Here is an 18452-nt window from a genome sequence, read left to right as displayed (position 1 = left end):
TAGACTCAGATCCATGCATGGTCGAATGCCTGTCTCTTTAAAGGAAAGGTAAACAATGCATGCTTTTCTTTGATATTGTTGGCTTGCCGTTCTCATCATTCCTTATCACTGGTCATACTGTCTGTGGCTATTTGGCTACTTGTTGGTCATCCTTACTTTGCAAGTCTTAGAGGTGAAGATGTAACAGCTGTCATGCTCTTATTGGAAAATGATCAAACCTGTATCTAATTCCCCAGCAGCAGTAGGTAATAAATTATAATTGTACATCTAAATATAATTCTTAGCTGAGACAAGAGAACCTGAGTTCGTCTTGTAGTTGCTGTACTTCAACAACCTGTAGTCCCTACTAAGCAGGCCAGTTGGTGAAAAATGAAAGGCAATGTGATTTAGCATGCATCTGGAGAGAGACAAATTTTCCACATCCACATAGGTTTTATACAATCACTGGAATCCTATCAAGCATGATACACTAATATTCCTAGATTATTTTGATGCAACATTAAAAGATTAAAAGCTACTTGGAAATACTGTTGTTAGCTGATTAGGAGAGAGGAGAATCAGCTTGACCTATTTATGTTTCTTTAACAGCTATTTTTGATGTATAGAATTCAGCAGATAAAGCTTTCTGCAGCCCAGATCAGTGTTTCTCAACTTTGGCAGCTTGATGATGTATGGATTTCATTTCCCAGAATTCCCCAGCCAGCATGCTGGGGGCTTGAAGTCCACACATCTTCAAGTTACTGAAGCTGAGAAACACTTGCATATAGAGTGACTTGCACATCATGACTATTGAAGACTCTAGTACAAAGCCAATGGGGGGGAAAAGTGGCAGTTGTTTTTCTAAGCAGTTGTTAAGGGCACTGCCAGGAATTAGTGTAATCAATCTGTCAGGGTCCTGCTTCCTCAAGGCCTACTTTTAATTTTCCCTGGAACTTCCTTTTTGGTATTAAAGCATTCAGCCAATGACAATAAGGACAAAAGGACATATTCTAATTGCCTTGTGTTCTTCCAGTGGGGAACAGCAAATACTATATACACAATAATGGCTGGCTAAGAATTAAACCTCTTATTGAGGGGAACCATGAAAGGAGAAAAAGATCCTGCATGTTTCATAAGATAGGATATTTCAGCAAATTTTGGGCATACCAAATTTACTTAAAGTTTCGACTCAACTAAGAAAAATGCAGGGACTCTATTTGCTTTCACATCTGAATAAACCTACATCCTTCATCCATTATCAGTTTCTAGTATAATTATTTGTAAAGGACACTGAATAGACTTGATCCTTAAATAGTGGCATAAGCCTCCAACCTTACTAGGTGCTTTAAATTGATTTTAGGTAAGAGATACATCTATATATGGTGATTGATTGCAAGATGAATATATCGGGACAAAGATTTTGAAGCATATAATAAAGCATGGCTGAAAATAGCAAATGTTGAAGAAGGTGAAAATCCAGAACCCGGTGTGTTATACACCATTCTTTGAGTTCTTGGCATGAAAAAACATAAGCACAATAAATAAATGGGAGGGCAATGCTTGCCCTTCTCTGTTTCCAACAGTGGAAATTTTGCACATTGTTGTAATGCTGTTGGGGAAGATCAGTAAGTGAAACATGATCAGCCTTTTGAAATCTTTGGGAGTTGCATAAACTAGGAGTGGTAATTTAAACTTCTTTGGCAGACCTTCGAAAGATTCCCTATTAAAATATTTAATAATAGTTAGTTGCCAGCAATCAGGCTGACTCTCCTGACAAATTTGTCTCATTGGGAAGTTCTAAGTCATTTGTCTGGGTCTGCAAAAACAGAAAAGGAACCCTTTGATCTTCCTGACCAAAGTCAGCACTGCAGAACTTTTAAAAATGTTTTTTAAAGGCCAATTCTGAAACATAAGATATAAACATGCAGTGTCATACGTAGGGGAGGTTTTAGCAAGAAATTCCCTTTTTAAATGAAAAGAGGTTTAATGGGAATAAGTAATATATGAAAACTAAGCCAATAATCAGCCATACAGAATTCAAGGTAAATACAGATACAGCCAGCCTTACTAAAATAGTTATTATCTGTCTATAGGCTTCAGCATATGTTGACTGTTTAATTGGACAAAAGATAGATTAGAAAGAGAGTCACATGAACCTGATATTTGGATGTTGTTAGGCAGGTTTTCCTTGCTATATCTTTTCTCCTTTTCCATGAGTGCTATTTTTGTTATTACAAAATGTCAGTAGGAAAGACATCCTCTTTAGAAAGGTTAAGCTTTCTAAAGACTCCATCTCTGATATCATAGTCCAGCAAGCAAATCAGGAAATTATAATCTGGTACCTGAACTCACTTTCCTAACAACCCAGTGATTGGATGGCAAAGATGCTGAATAATTTTCACAAAGTATGGTATTGTCCAAAAATAATTACATGGAAGAGGTATTTTTAAGAAGAAGAAAAAAGATTAATTCTATTTAGGCATCTCAATGTGAAGGCACTAGATGTTTTATATGTAACATCAGGTGCACTTCAATAGTATCAAAAATAAAAGGTTTGTCATACACTATAAATCATAAACATGATGCTATATAGTATTTGATGAGGTTTAAAATTACTGCAATATCTTTGTAATCAATAGCCACATATAATAATTGCTTATACATGCTGTTTCAAAGGAAACCTGTTTGGAATTACTAACTTTTCATTTCTTAGTTCAGTTTCAAGCCTTTTTTTTTTAGTTCTGTGACACCTATACAACTTTAAAGGTACAGGAGTAACCCCATCACTGAAGGGAAACACCACATACTGTATACAGAGTATCCTACTAATTCTAAATAAGGCAATTTAGCCATTAGGAGAAATAGTGCATAAGAATTAGTACCATTCATTCCCAGCAGTGGTTCTTGAATCCAGGGCATCACCATAATTAATAATAGCAGATGTTCCCAATATGTCATGGGACATGGAGCTAGGAGAACAGTTAGTGCAGACACACAGCTTGCCCAGAAAAAAACAAAGACAGCTGTGTTGGTTCAGGAGAGAGAAAAATAAAGTCCAAAATCCATACAAGAAGGGCATCAAAAACTATGCAAGCATTTGAATTCACCAAAACTTTAAACCAGGCAAGGTGCTACAAAGACAACAGCTTTCTCAAAATAGAATGCATTGTATTTTTACGTGCAGCTGGTCTCTAGTCATACAAGCATCACAAAGAATTAAAACAAGCAGGTTTTCCTCTTTTGCCAATGATAAGCATTTGGCCTCCTCGGTTGAGAAAGTTGTTAAAAAAAATAAACTGGAACACACACATTCTTGTATCCATATGCTGCAGCTCTACAGTACAACTGCTTTCTAATGAATTTATTTGCTGCTTGCAACCCATGCTGTTTTTTTAAGGATGCCAACCAATGAGAGAAAACCTGCACTCTCTGCTTCTTTCTCCCCCACCCTTCCCCATAACTGATTCTTCTTCCTCTTACTTGCTACCTTCTTGCCCCCTGTCTGTCTCTTCCCCTTCCCCCTTCTCTGTGTTCTAGGATGCTGAACTGATAACAGCCAAACTTCTACAAGAATATGGCCAGGTAATACTACCATGCCATCCTTTCCATTTTACTCAAAAGGGCAGAATCTTTGCCTCCCTTTGGCTTTCAGGAACTTCTAACTTCAGAAGAAGCCAAAGGGTCTATCAGTGTCCATTCTTTCTTCTCTTCTCCCTCAATTGAGAAAAAAAATGGATACAAGTAGACCCAGTATTACAGTTATCACCTGTTTTCTTGAAGGAGGAAAAGTCTACTTTTCCCCAGCCTGGTATTTGCAAGGAAGGAGAAAATTGTTGTCAGATAGATAAATTGTAATGGCTGATTCCACACAAGGAGGGAGAAAGTGAGGAAGATGTAACCAAAGGGTTTTTCCTCCTTATTTGTACTGGAAGATAGAAGTGCAACCCGTCTGGGTAAACTCAGCAAAAGCAGTGACTCTTTGTTCAGCAGGAGATATTCCTGGAACAGAGATTACAAATCAGGAACATTTTTAGAGCAGTCACTTTTTTTCTGGCAAGACACTTTTGCAAAAGAGCCAACAACAAGGTTTTCTGCGTAGCTTTGTCTTTGTGCTAAGAAAATGGCTTTATGCTCCGTCAAATCAATATTATCTGTTCCAAAGATGGGCAAACCGGTTGGGAGGTCTGCATTGGTGTTTGCTTGGTTTTTAACCAGACCAAAAATGGTAACTATAGAGAAATTATCCACTGCAAGCTATCAAGCATTATAGACTGGGAGATACGGAGTTCACAAATTAGTTGCCATCAATCCAAGATGAGTCAAAAGCTGCTAAAGATGGGTGGCCACATAAATCTTTCATATAAATAATAAATAAATCAGAAATTCTAATCTCTTTCTAAACTGTAAGCAAAATTAAAGACCTAGGTCTCAAACAATTATCCTGCTTTATAATTGAGAAATATGAAAGTAGATGGGTAAGCAGTGAATATGAGGTTAGTGATGGCAGAGACTGCTTTTAGTTTATCATATTTCCTACCATTTATGCTATTTAAACTCAGGTCTTCTCTGCCTTAACTGGTTCAAATATCACACTTTTATAAACTATGTGGTTTATTAGTTTTGGCATGGATTGTTATGTGAACCCAGCCATTGAGGTTTATAAGTTATGATTTATGGTTAAGTGTGAGGTATGAACCTAACTATTAGTGGCTTGTTCTGCAAATCATGGCCTATCACTTTTTTAAGCTATCCACAGACTGATAACAGCTCTTTTTGGTGAGGCTTTCTCATCCAAGAGATTGAAAGACCTCCTATAGTCCATGTGGTTGCCCTACCATAAGATTTTCCTTTCCCCCAAATTGACCCATTTTGCATTATACCAGAGCTTTACCAGACAAACAAAACTGAAGTAACAACTCTGCACATAAATCCTAACTTTTAGCAGCCTGTTTTTTATTTGCTATTGCCACATTGTAGTATAAAGGTAATCCTCAAATAACTAAGCAGAGTGGTTTTTAAGTGCATTATGCTCAAGTTTATGTCCTTTTTGCCATGATTAAGTGAATCACTGCATTTATAAAGTGAATCACACAATCATTAAATAAATTTGACTTCCCCCATTGACTTTGCTAGTTGGAAGCCAGCTAGGAAAGGTTGCAAATGTTTATCACATGCTCCTGGGAGACTGCAACCCATTGTAAATCCATGCCGGTTGCCAAGCACTTAAATTTTGATCACATGACTATAGGCATGCTCTGACAGCCTAAAGCCTGAGGTCAGATGTAAGTCCCTTTTTAAAACTAAACTAAGTCAGAAAAATATCTGTGCTTTGTTCTAATTGTAGCATTTCAACCACTACACTTACTGGCCATCTATTTATTAGCCAGAGAATATAAAGTTAACTTTTTTGCTTTGGGGTATTATCATTAGTACCATGAATTTCAACCTTAGCAAATTTCCTCATCATTCAGGTTGCCAAATGTTCCAAACACCCTTGCTTTTGTGTGCGGCAGCTTAAGCTGAGGGCACCAGTACGAGACTATGCTTATTGCTTCCCTTTATGCCTGAATATTAAGCGGCTTTGAAAAGCATAGGAGCAGCAGACTGAGCTGTTAAATCGGTCCATTGGCAATTCTGATGTGCCATCATGCACCTGTTGCAACACCTGCCTTTCATGTACCTAAAGAGATAATTGCTTAGTCATGAACCTCTTGACTGCACTAAAGTTATCATATGGGCTCTCTTCCCTCATATTTACAAGAGAAATATTTACATACAGAGTTACAGTATGGTTACATGACACTGCAGATATTTTTTAAAAAGAGGACAAGAAAACCTTTTGCCTACTTTGGATAACAATTGGTAATTTCTCTTGTTGCAAAAGTTTTATTACATCATCTAACCTCCTGCGAGGTAAGCCAAGCCCATGCTTCAAACTAGAAGAGTGACCCTTGGCTGCAGCAGCTTTATAAGCAAATGCTTATTACTTTGAACTGTTTGGCCCTCTTACATTCACATTCCATCTCCTGAACTCGTGGGTGAATCCAGGAGACTTGGCCCCCAAGCTTACCAGCTGTTCAAATCCTGTTCAGTCGGTTGCACATTTAGTTTTATTTATCATTCCTTCAGACAATAAAATGTTTGCTGCTGAGAGCTAGCAAAAAAAAATAGAGCGATAGTGATTTCATTTTAGGTTTGGACACAAAGCAAATAATTAGCAAATCTAAGCATGTATACAAACAGCTGAACCAAAAACTAAGCGTATTCAGGAGCTCCAGAATGTTAATAGCTAGTTGAGAAAGATTAAAAAATGAGGAAAGAAATAGGGAAGAAAAGAGTTCGGAGAAAACATAACTAGGATTTGGATAGGAAGAAGAAAAAGTTAGAATACAGTACAAAATTTGAATTTATGTCCCATCCCTTTCGTTTAAGTATGACAATTCTGTGCAAGAAATCAGTTATGGCCTTCCTCCAAGATGGCAATGAAGCTTAGTGTTGGCTTTGGGTATTTACTTAGGATCAGCCTTCCATTCTGAAGAGAACCACAGGAACAAGCCAAGCCAAACCAGGTTACTGCTGTGGCACTCTTTTAATCCCCCACCATGTTTCAAAGATTGTCATTTGAAAAGGGCTCTTTGGGAAACACAGTTACACCTTGGGTAGACAGAGAGGTAGGTAGGCTGCAAAGAAGAAGAAAAGGTCAAAAATCACACAATTGTAGCTATGTTGACTTTTTTTTACTTACTTTGTGGACATCCCTATGAGTGGAATCAAATAATTTAGGCAACTCCAGTATGTGCTTGCTAGCAAAACTGAGTATATTCTTTTGCCTCTTCTGATGCTTGTTTCAGCAAAGGAAGGAAAACGAAGGAGAACCTGTTAGAATTGCTGGTAGACCTTCTTTTGCTATGGAGGCAGAAGGCCTTTACTAGCCTCACCAATTTTGCCCCTATCTGGCTTTTTTATTTGTGAGGAAATGGCTTCCTTGGACTTGATGAACCTATGCAGAAGGGCTGCCAAGGCCCCTGCCAAACTGTCAGCAGCTCTGAGGCTACCCCTCTAGAATTGCTACAAAAGTAATAAAAACTACAACTGATAAAGCAGAATGCAGGAGAGGCTATAAAACAATACAAGATTAGATTACACTTCAGTCCTCTAACAGTAGCTGATATAATGCATCCAAAGAAAGGCAGGAGAAATAACTTTGTAATGTCGTGTCAACATGGAGTGGTTTTTACCTGTCACCTAAAATACTGCTGAGACCAAAATAAAACTGCTTGAAGAGACACAAGTTTTCATAAATGGACAGGCCATTAAGTGGGAAGGGGGTCTTGTAACAGAATATTAGAACTGCAACTTTTCTCACTGCTGCACATTATGGATTCCAGTTTTTATCGCTGACCATTTTTGTTCAGGCTAAAGAAATAACTGACACATTGAAAGGAACACTATTGACCTATTTTTTAAAAGTTCCAGGGGGAGGGGTGGTCTGCCTGTAACTTTACAATCATGAATATTGTTAGGAGCTTCTGTGGGTTGTGTTGTAGATATAAACATTCAGGTTCCCCACTTTGATCTTCTCTTGATGTTGGACAAACAGTGCTTCAGGGCACCATTAAGTGCCAGTACCAGAAAGTTGTCTGGGTAGCCAAATTAAATAAAATTGCTGTTTATTACCCTATCAAGTAGGAACTGAACACCATTCCAGAAGTTTCAGAACATGTTTGTACATCTTATTAGAAAATGGGCCAAATATACAGGGTTGGGTCAAATATGCAAATGTTACGAGTTCTTCTCTTTAATGCTTGAGATTTTCCACTACGTGGTTGTTCTCCTGCAGCACAAATTCATCCAAAAATGGGTACAGGTTGCTTATGTAAGCAATAAGTAAGATACAACAAGCCTGACAACCCATAATGCATAAGTAGTGGCCTATTTGGCTTGATGGAACTATGGTCAGGTATTCAATCTCTACTTAAAATAATAACCATTATTTTCTGCTTGTCTCTGGGAAGTCATGCCTCCTGCCAATTTATCCCTTTCCTGTAGAGTAGGTTGGATTGAGCTGAGTCAACAGAGAGCTGGAATCTATGTTTCTTCAGTCAGTCAAACACCTTACCCATTATATAAGACCCTATGCTTCTAAAAAAAAAGGGGGAGGAAAAAGCTTTAGTTTTTACAGTAGCTTCTAAAAAAAGAGGGAGAGAAAAGTCATTAGCCACAATACACAATACAGGTAGTCCTTGATTTAGGACTACAGTTGAACCCAAAATTTCTATTTTTAAGTGAGACATTTGTTAAGTGATTTACACCCCACCCCCCACCCCATTTTATGACCTTTCTAGCGAACCATTGCAATTGATAAGTTAGTAACCCGGTTGTTAAGTGAATCTGGCTTCGCCATTGAGTTTTCTTGTCAGAGGGTCACAAAAGTGATCACATAACTTTGGGACACAGCAACAGTCATAAACATGAACCAGTTGCCAAGCATCTTAATTTTGATCACATGATCATGGGAATGCTGCAAAGGTTGTAACTATGAAAAATGGCCATAAGTCACAATTTTCAGGGCTGTTGTAACTCTGAACCATCACTAAATGAATTGTTGTAAATCAAGGACTACCTGTACACATTGTGTTTCATTTGGTGAGCTTCTCCAAGGTTATTCATCTCAATCCTTGAGTTCCCAATCCTTTTTTAAAAAAAAATTGTGACTCCCTTCCTCAAGAAACTCATTACATCTAAACTGTCTACCTGTCTTCTGAACTGCTTTGTTCATTTTCTGCTTTCACTCCTTTTCTTGCCTTGTGTTATTTTGGTTCTGGAAAGAAATATCTTTGGGTGCCAAATGACACAGCCCTTCCCTGCTTCTCCAGTTGCTTTTGAACACATTGAGTTCACTTGTGTGCCATTAGAGAAAAATCTTAGCAGGAAGGGCTGGGAGAATAAACAATGAATTTAAAGCAAAACAAAACAGAACTTGATTGTTTTTCATTATTGACCCAAGTCCTTCTCCGGGCATTATGAAAACTACAAGGTGGAAATGGTCTGTTCTCCCTGATGAATTGAGCACTTGTTCTGAAATGTGGTAGAATAGACAACATTAACAAATGCCAAGCAAGACTTGCTCTGAAAGTCACACTTTCTAACCTGCCAAGTCCTTCAGCGCACAGTGTTTTCAAGATAGGTTTAACAGTTACAGATTATATTTATATATTATAAATTTAATATTTATATTGAAGGATGAAAACTGGTATAATATGGACCTTGAGCTGAACTCCAAGTAAGAATGAGCAGAAAACGAGCTATCAGGAACCATAAAACTTAATAAGTATTACTTTTTACCATAATATCCTGAAGGTTGAAATCCCCACATCTTAAAAGTTGCTGAGGTCGAGAATCACTTTTAGTCAAAAAAAACATGTCAAAATAGAAGTTTATACAGCTACGGTATTGATGTAATTGTTTTCAGTGTGGATACAAAATTCCAATAGCAATGGTTTTCATTAAAATAAAGGCTTCTGGAACCAAGGTCCCATCCCTTAAATGGAAATATAAATGGTGAGAAGGAAGCAGGAAAAGAAATACCAGTTTTTCAGCTGTCAGGTAGGTAACAGGACAGTGCAGCTCATAGATAAGGAATAATGCTGTCTTTTAGAGATAGTCTTCAACTTACAACTGCAGATGAGCCCAAAATTTATGTTGCTAAGTGAGACAGTTGTTTTGCCCCATTTTACAGCCTTCCTTGCCCCAGTTGTTAAGTGAATTTGATTTCCCCATTGATATTGTCAGAAGGTCATAAAAGCTAACCACATGACCCCAGGATACTGCAACCATCATTAATATGAGGATCTGAATTTTGATCACGTGACCATAGGGATGTTGCAATGATTGAAGTGTGAAAAACAATCATATGTCTCATTTTTCAATGTCATTGTAACTTTGAACAGTCACTAAACGAACTGTTGTAAGTTGTATCTATGCTATGAGAACTTCCCTTCAACACAGGATCTTTTAAAAATTAAACTTTTAATTTAGAGATACAGAAGTATTCCATTATGAGTTATTTTGCTTTCTTTTCCTAGCAATTTAACTAAACTGAACAGTTGGAAGGAGGCAAATGTTATATGGATAAGCAGAAAACATTTTGCAAAATAAGCTAATTAATTCTGCAAAAGTCAGGATTTTTTTTTACATTTGTGTACAGTAATGGCTTCTTTTTTATGCAGACACTATATTTACCTAGCCTCACATACATAACTGACTTGACCCTGAGTAATGTTTGAACTTGTGCCAGTTCTGTGTTGTCTTTTGGCTCCAAAGGACTTTTTCCCCCAGCATGTTATTTGGCCTTTTTATATGGAAAAGCTGTAATTGATGCTGGGTTCCATAAGAATATTTTTTGTTTGTGTGTATAAATGCATACAATCTTCATTTACATAGAATTTGGAGCATCCTAATTTGTTGGATCCCATATCGCAGAATGAGTGCTTGTGAACATGCAAAGTTTTCCCAAACACTGAAGGTCTCACCAATCCTCACAATTTAACTTCTCTTTCTGTGAATTCAGGATGATCCTCATTGCAATTACTCACAAAGGGCTAGGATCTTTTCAATCTTTCAGCTGTTCATCTTAGTCTTTCTTCTTCTTCTACAGAAACACACAGTGGAGACACCTTATGGGGTTGTGACCATCACCATCCACGGGACACCCAAGCCCAAACGTCCAGCTATCCTCACCTATCATGATGTGGGACAAAATCGTAAGATCAGAACATCCACTTGGTTAGGGCTGTGGGTGATGGGAAACAGGGAGTTTCACAGTTAACACAATTCATCAAGAGAGTATATAGAACTTCAGTAAAACTCATATAGCCTTAAAAAGATCTTATTGTTCTGGAAAAATCCCAAGAATTTCTCATTTGGCAAGGTCAGAAACTTATGTATGTATATACATGCAGTGTTGACTTTGTGTTTTATTAAAAGCTCAACTAAACCACAATTCCAAGTGGTAGCTGAGGGAAAGTAATGGAAATAGAAAACAAGTTCTTTTGCAGTTTATGACTACATATTGACATGACCTATATATACAAATACAAATGTATATCTGAATTATTACAAATTGAAGAATTTAATGATTGGAACAATTTTTGGTCACTGCTATTATTAAAGAACTGGGATTTAACTTGGAGCATGCTGCAATTTGACCTACCACACTAAACTATCAAACCTAGGCTGCAAAAGTATAGATAAGGAAGGAAGGCAGGAAGGAAGGAAGGAAGGAAGGAAGGAAGGAAGGAAGGAAGGAAGGAAGGAAGGAAGGAAGGAAGGAAAGAAGGAGGGGGAAGGGAGGCAGGGAAGCAAGAAAGAAAAGAAGTCTCTGTGATCTTTAGTAAGATTACTGTGCCTTCCTTTGATCTATGGATAATGTTCTACTTTCTTCTGCCCTCTGTTTATATTCTCATTTGGATAAACCTACCTCTGCTACCGAACTAACACTTAGTAACACTCCAGATTTTCTGATCTGACTGCGTAATGATCTTTGAATGAGGATATTAGGCAGATGATACTGAGTCTGCCTCCCTGCATGCCTCTCCAAAGCTGTTGTCTACTGCACACTGCAAAAATTCATCCAGCAGCATGCAGTAAAATATGGAGATATTAAGGGAAAAGAATGAAGTGCTGCCGGTTGAATTTTCCCCTTAGTTATCACTTCTTATCTTAGCAGCTAATTTTCCATCCCCCTTTTCCTCCTTCGTCCAACTGCTAGAAGAAATTAGCCACTTAATAAAAGAGGTAAACAGAAGACAAAGGAAGGAAATGAGCTGTTCTTTCTCTACCGTACATAATATTTTTATTCCATCTGGCTATTTCTGCTTATGGGTTTAGGAAATGTTCAATTTCTCAGCAGAGATTTGGAACAGTCATCGTTAAGGCAAGTGTAATGTCGAGTCAAAACACGTGGTTCTCTCTTTGGAAAATAGAAACAATAATGTTGTCTCTCATAGGATTGTTGCGAGAATTACATGCGTATTTTATAGCATTTATATTCTTCCTTCCACAATCAAAAAGTTTAAATCATCACAAAATGTGTTTGCAGATTTATTGAAGGGTTGTTGTTTTTTTGCCCCTTTCACAGCCTCCACTCAAAATTAACAATACCAGATCTGAATTGCAAAAGAGCAGGTAGCCACTAAGGGGCAGAAAAGAATTACAGAAAGGCAACTTCTTGATATCCTAACCAAAAGTGCAATTCTAAGTTTAAAAAAGAAAACTTAAATTTTATACCAATTTTCTTCAGTCCCATACCACGTGTTAAGCCCTCTCTTAGAATTCAGTTGCATCATTTCTGGAAGACCTCAAGTTTAGAAAATGTTGCTCCATCACTTGCTATTTTTTTTTTAATGTATTTATTCTTTAAAATTAAAATTCCAAATTCAAACTCTGATATATTTAAAAAACATTTTCAGTATGATTTGCAGCCTATTCTGCAGTTCTCCATCCACCCATTTGGTTGAATCTTCCCTTAAGGCTTCCCTCCTTCAGTTTTTCTTACATGGAGGCATGGAAGGTGCCTAATTCAGATTTACCCACTCTTCTGAACATTTTGCTTTCTTGTGAAATGTGTTTGTGGCAAATATTGGAGCGCTTTACATATTTCCTAGATGTTGCTGAATACTAGAGGATGTATTTCTTAATAAACATGTAGAAGATTGCCTCGTGAAGCAAAATATCATAGTGGCACATTGATTAGCACCCATGAAACTATGGCTATTTCCCAAGCAGGGCTGTCCCTGTTTTGTTAGGCCTTGCCCTTCTGATGGCATGACCACTTGCCCTTCTGCAGCCTGACACCCCCTTCTTCTGTCTCCTCATCCCCACCCCCACCCCAGATCATTCGTGCTTCGACACTCTCTTCCACTATGAGGACATGCAAGAGATCATAAAGAACTTCGTGGTGATACATGTGGACGCACCTGGCATGGAGGAGGGGGCCCCGGCCTTCCCTCTGGGGTGAGCCTTGCAGCCTCCATTCCTGCCCCACTTGCAGTGTTGGGTGCGAAGAGGATCAAACTGTCTAATGCAGCCCCTATTCTCTCCTACCTTTCTAGATATCAGTATCCTTCTCTGGACCAGCTGGCTGACATGATCCCCTGTATCTTGCAATATGTCAAGTGAGTCTGGAGAGGATGATAGGATGTCAGGACAGGGAAGGAAGTCTTGCTTTGAATTTGATTCCAAAATGCTTATTTGGAGGATGTGAAACTGAAAACATATCTGTCTACAGCTATTTAAAGCAGCCATGTCTTAATATTCTCTGTCTTCTTATCTGAGATCACATAGCAGCTGCAACTGAATAATCCTGGGGAAAAGGTAGCTGCTTTAAAGAGCTGAAGACAGATGCTGTGTTCATTCGTTGAGGCATTGCACAGCTCTACCATCTGGTATTTTACTGCTTGTGAAATATAGATATAGTAATTCATTAGAAGATGATTTAGGGGCATCTTAAAACCTGATGATTGATTATAAACTAAGTTGTCACGATGAGCTCTATGTATTTAAAATTTTGAGTAATTACACTTATAGGTAAGACTACAGTTTCATTTTTCTTAACAGAGGGCTATTTTAAAAATAACTGTGATAAGTCTGTTTTAGGGCTTATGTTATATCTCAGAATTACTGGAACTGAAACAATGATACCAATAAATGGGTAACTGAAGCAACAATAACAAAAATTCTGCAGCTATGAGGCTTCTCAGGCTGTAGATGCCAACCCATATTATGTAAATAAATAAACATAGACAATAGGAGAGAGTGACAAAAAATGGAAACAGTGGTGGTAAAATTACACAACCTGTGACAAACACAACCTGTGATATTTCAAACTGCGAATACTTTTTTTTTAAAAGTACAAAATCAGCAAGTCGAAAACAAATTTTGAAAACTGTTTCTCTACCTGAACTTCATTGAAGAATCAAGGCTACCCCTGTTCCACTGCCCTTTGCAACCTCTTTTTTCCTTTCCACAGCTTCACCAGCATCATTGGAATTGGAGTTGGAGCTGGAGCATATATCTTGGCACGCTATAGTGTAAGTGAAATAGGGCCTAGCATCTGTCATGCAGGCAAACATGTTCTGCATGCCAAAGGGGCATGGTCATATCCTTAAGTCAGGGTGACTTGTTCATCTCTGAAAGTCACAAGCAGATCAGGCCTCTGAGTGGCTGGGTTCCTGACTATAACAGGACTAAGTAGGAAAACAATTCATAGTTTAGTTCACTTTACTTTATTGTCATTGCATCTCATACAATGAAATTAAATACCATATTCAGTGTACATTATGACTATGAAAATAAACACAAACACACATCCTTCACATTCTATACATTGAATTGAAAACCTCTGATATTGCATTAATATTGCAGAATACAGTAGAATTCAATAGAGTTACTTCCCTGGGATAGAAGGTGTTATTCAGACTATTTGTCCTTTTTATTATCCTGTACCATCTGCCAGATGGTAATAATTAAAAAAAAGGGGGGCAGGATGAGATGGATCCTTGAGAATGTTTTGAACTTTCTTAAGGCAACGAGGGTGGCTGGATTCCTGACTTAAGGAGGAAAACAATTCACAGTGAGGTTTTTAGTTGTGTGGTATTCAGATGGGTCAGCTGGCAAGGTCTTGCCTTGTCTTGTGTAGGCGAACAAATCCAGGAGAATCCTCAGAAAAGATGGCAACTGAATCTTATTTCTCCCATAGGTGTCCCTGAAAATTAGTTGCAAAGTCCAGAAACTAAGGGTTGAATTCAGTGGCTACATTTTCCATCTTGCCAAAATCTAGTTATATAAAACTATATCATGTTTTAAAAGGTGAGCTAGATGTGTTTCAGTTACTGAAACTTAGTCAACAAACCATAGTTTAATGACATATATAAATCTAACTTCTGAGTTGAATTAGATTAACTACTATAATTCTCAGGCATAAAAAACATATCTCTCCAATTATCTGTCATGTTATCCTTGAGCTAGCACTTTTAAAAAAATACAACCACCATTTGAAGTAAAATACATATTGAGTTTCTTGATTGAGTGGGGAATATGTCAACCTAGGTTGCCCCAAGCCTAATTTGATTCACTTAACACTGCCTCCTCTAAACATAAATGTTGTTGCAATAAAACTGTCACTCTAGTGTTTAAGAGGTTTTGATAATTGGTATCCATAGTGGGGAAGAAAGTAGAAGTAAATGATCTAGTTGAAGGATTTTCCCTATCAAAACCAAAAAAACAGAAAAAAAGTAGTGCTGTATCATGGATGCTTCATCTTCTGCCTATCTCAAGTCTCAAGTTGCTTCTGTTAACTGATAATAACATATCTTCTGCTAAACATCTGTATCATTTTGAGACTTAAGGAAGTGTGATTATCACAGACCACCATCCTTGGTAGACTTCGTATTTTCCTTTTTCCATCTCCTTTAATACGTTTTTTTAAAATTGCTTAGTTGTTTTCTGTGATGCCCCAAATCATAGTAACTAAAGCCACCTGTTCTAAACTGGCAATCTCTCTGTATCCTGTGTGGTTGCATTCTACTGTATGTACTGTACTGTAACTACTATACACTTTCTGTGAAGTAAACTAATAGTGCTTTCCTTTGTCCATACTGAATCTTCAGTTGATCTGTTTCAATAAGGAATCCCACATGGTCCCATGACAGTGAAAAAGTATTTCCATTTTCCCCTGTTGTTTTTAATATAGTTGTTTTTTGGGATGGCACAATGGCTCAGTAGTTAAGACATTGGACTTCTTGGCTGGAAAGCCAACAGCCCAGGTTTGAAAAGTGAACATTGTGCAGTGGGATAACTGCCTATCTTTGTGTAGCTCCTGCCCATCTAGCAGTTTGAAAGCATGAAAATGCTAGTAGATAAATAGGTACCACTTCAGTGAGGAGGAAACAGCGTTCTGTGATGTCATGCTATGAACACAGAAATGTCTTCGGACAGCACTGGGTCAACAGCCTTGAAACAGAGATGAACAACTACCCCCTATAGTCACTAAAGACTAGCGCAGTAAAATCCACAGAAACTCCTTTCTTTTCCTTTTTTCCTTTTTGTTGTTTTTAATTTGGTAAAACTCTACTATTATCTGCCAGTTGTCTCCCCATTGTCTCCCTCACATCCAACTAAAAGTCCCCAACACCCTAGCCCAGGAATATATTGATGCGTCATTCAGATATTTTCAATTATTATTCCCAGTGTCCTGCTGATAGAAGTTAGGATTTCAAACCATTGGAACATACAAAACTATATAACTATCAAGTGCCAGGGAGAACAGGAGATTCAGGCAATTCAAATGAGTATAAACATTTATTACAAGCATAACCTCTACAAGAATCTGACCAACTGACCATTAAGGGAAATGCAGGAAAGATAAGAGAAGCATTCAAGACTGGCCTGGACTTAGATCTCTTATGGGCAAACAGGGACTCGTGTCTTATGATGTGCTTGAACCCTCCCTCGGGCTCAGACTAATCATCTACAATAAACCAGCTTTAACCTTGGAATATGAAAAATGTATTTTACCTCACTAGTCATTCTAGTGACTTTTCTTATATTATGTTTTCCCCGATCAGTAGATAAATCTCATGATAATAATCCAAATTTAGTGATACTGTGTTAGGTCTTTGTTGTCCACTTTGTTGGGCTTTGGTATTTATTATATGTAACCAAGATCTTGTGGCTTTAATATTTTCAATAAATGTGGTTAGTATATGGTGTCAATTCAGGCCATTTGGTGAGCTTGTGGTTCAATACAGAAAGTAGATTGATTCAGTAATGAGGTTAAGCATGTTATGTGAATACAGTCAGTATACATTGAAGTTTGGACATGGATATGGACCATGCAAACATTGTACATCTCTTTCTATAGCCTACTTCTACTGTATATTTTGGGCAGGTCTGAAAACATGTATAATGAATGTGATGAATTATTCTAAAGTATGCTTGAGCTGTGTCATTGCAGTTAAATCATGATTATGGTTATTTCTAAGTGTTCTTATTTTCCCACAGCTCTCCCATGCAGACACTGTGGAGGGGTTGGTTCTGATAAACATTGACCCCAATGCCAAGGGCTGGATGGATTGGGCTGCTCATAAGGTAAGATTGAGGAAGATGCTCATCGTGTGCCAACAAACTACACAGGACTATAACAAGTAATTAAAATGACCATCAGTGTTTGATTAAAGCAATGAGGGGCAACTTTCTTGCTATTTATAGAAATAAGCACTTTCTTGCTATTTTTCATTTATTCTGTAAGATTTAATTATTTTATCCAGGATCTGGAACAACTATACTTCTGTCTGTCACACTTTTGCTAAAATTGTGTTAACAATACCAAATGTTGGCCAAATAGCTTCAAGAGAAGATCAGCAATTGTTTGTGTGCATGTGTCAGTCCACTGCTGTGATTTAGAGACTAAAATAGTTTATTGTTTTCACATAGGGATATATTGATAGGGGGATGGACACTTTAGCATAGTTCATCAAGTGATAGGAAACTCCCAATTCTTCCAGTTTTTAAATTAAGCCATTTAAATGCTCATCTCTGACTCTCTACAACAGTTTCTTGAGAATGGACAATGAATGGAACAATTCCTACTTACTTTCTCTGGCCATTATTAGTTGATTTAAGTACACTCAAACAAAGTTGGCACATTTCTCATACATACTTCATTATTTCTTAAAACTAAAGGTAATGCATTTAGCTTCCAAAAAGCAAATCATTTAACATCTAGGAAAATTAACTAAATATTATTCTGATATTATTTCCCAACTTTTGGAGATATAGAACAAAAAAAAAAGATTAGAAAGTATAGAAGTGGAAAAAAGTATCTAAAGGACAACTTCTTTATTGCAGGGATTTTAAACGTAATTAAAAGATACAACAAAATACAGTTTGTATACATGCAAAAGCACCTTTTCCTGTGGTGCATTGCATACTGGCAGGATCAACCTTTAAATCATTATTGAAGCAAGATGGGTGGCATATAAATTAAACAAAAAAAATCTCTAGGCTTGAGCACTGTTTAAGCTATGGAGGCATAAGCCAATGACTTTAGTTTAAAGACTCTAGTTTTCCTGTTGTGCACGTAGTCCTTAACTTATAACAGCTCATTTAGCGACCATTCACAGTTACAACAGCACTAAAAAGTGACTTATGACACTTTACACACTTATGACTATTGCCTGTGGTCATGTGATTTTGATTCAGATGCTTGACAACTGATTCACATTTACGACAGTTGCAGTGTTGTGGAATCATATGATCCTCTTTTGCAATTTTCTGACAAGCAAGGACAATGGGGAAATTAGATTCATTTAACAACTGTGTTTACTAATTTAACAACTGCAGTTATTCACTTAACAGATACAGCAAGAAAAGTCGTAAAATGGTGCAAAATTCACCTAAAAATTCCTCACTTA

General features: G+C 37.4%; 1 protein-coding gene across 1 annotated transcript in view; it reads left to right on the top strand.

Annotated features, from left to right (window-relative positions):
- NDRG2 (NDRG family member 2) overlaps nucleotides 1–18452 on the top strand; it is a 37580-nt gene that overhangs the window by 8653 nt on the left and 10475 nt on the right. Inside the window, 6 exon segments of the mRNA XM_087915990.1 lie at nucleotides 3517–3561; nucleotides 10637–10742; nucleotides 12873–12993; nucleotides 13092–13154; nucleotides 14009–14069; nucleotides 17041–17127. Coding sequence (XP_087772116.1) covers nucleotides 3517–3561; nucleotides 10637–10742; nucleotides 12873–12993; nucleotides 13092–13154; nucleotides 14009–14069; nucleotides 17041–17127 — 483 coding nt within the window.

Source organism: Pseudonaja textilis, chromosome Z (assembly GCF_049901715.1).
Source record: "Pseudonaja textilis isolate UNSWEBS1 chromosome Z, rPseTex1.2, whole genome shotgun sequence".
Taxonomy (NCBI): domain Eukaryota; kingdom Metazoa; phylum Chordata; class Lepidosauria; order Squamata; family Elapidae; genus Pseudonaja; species Pseudonaja textilis.
This window is presented reverse-complemented; position numbering and strand designations above follow the sequence as displayed.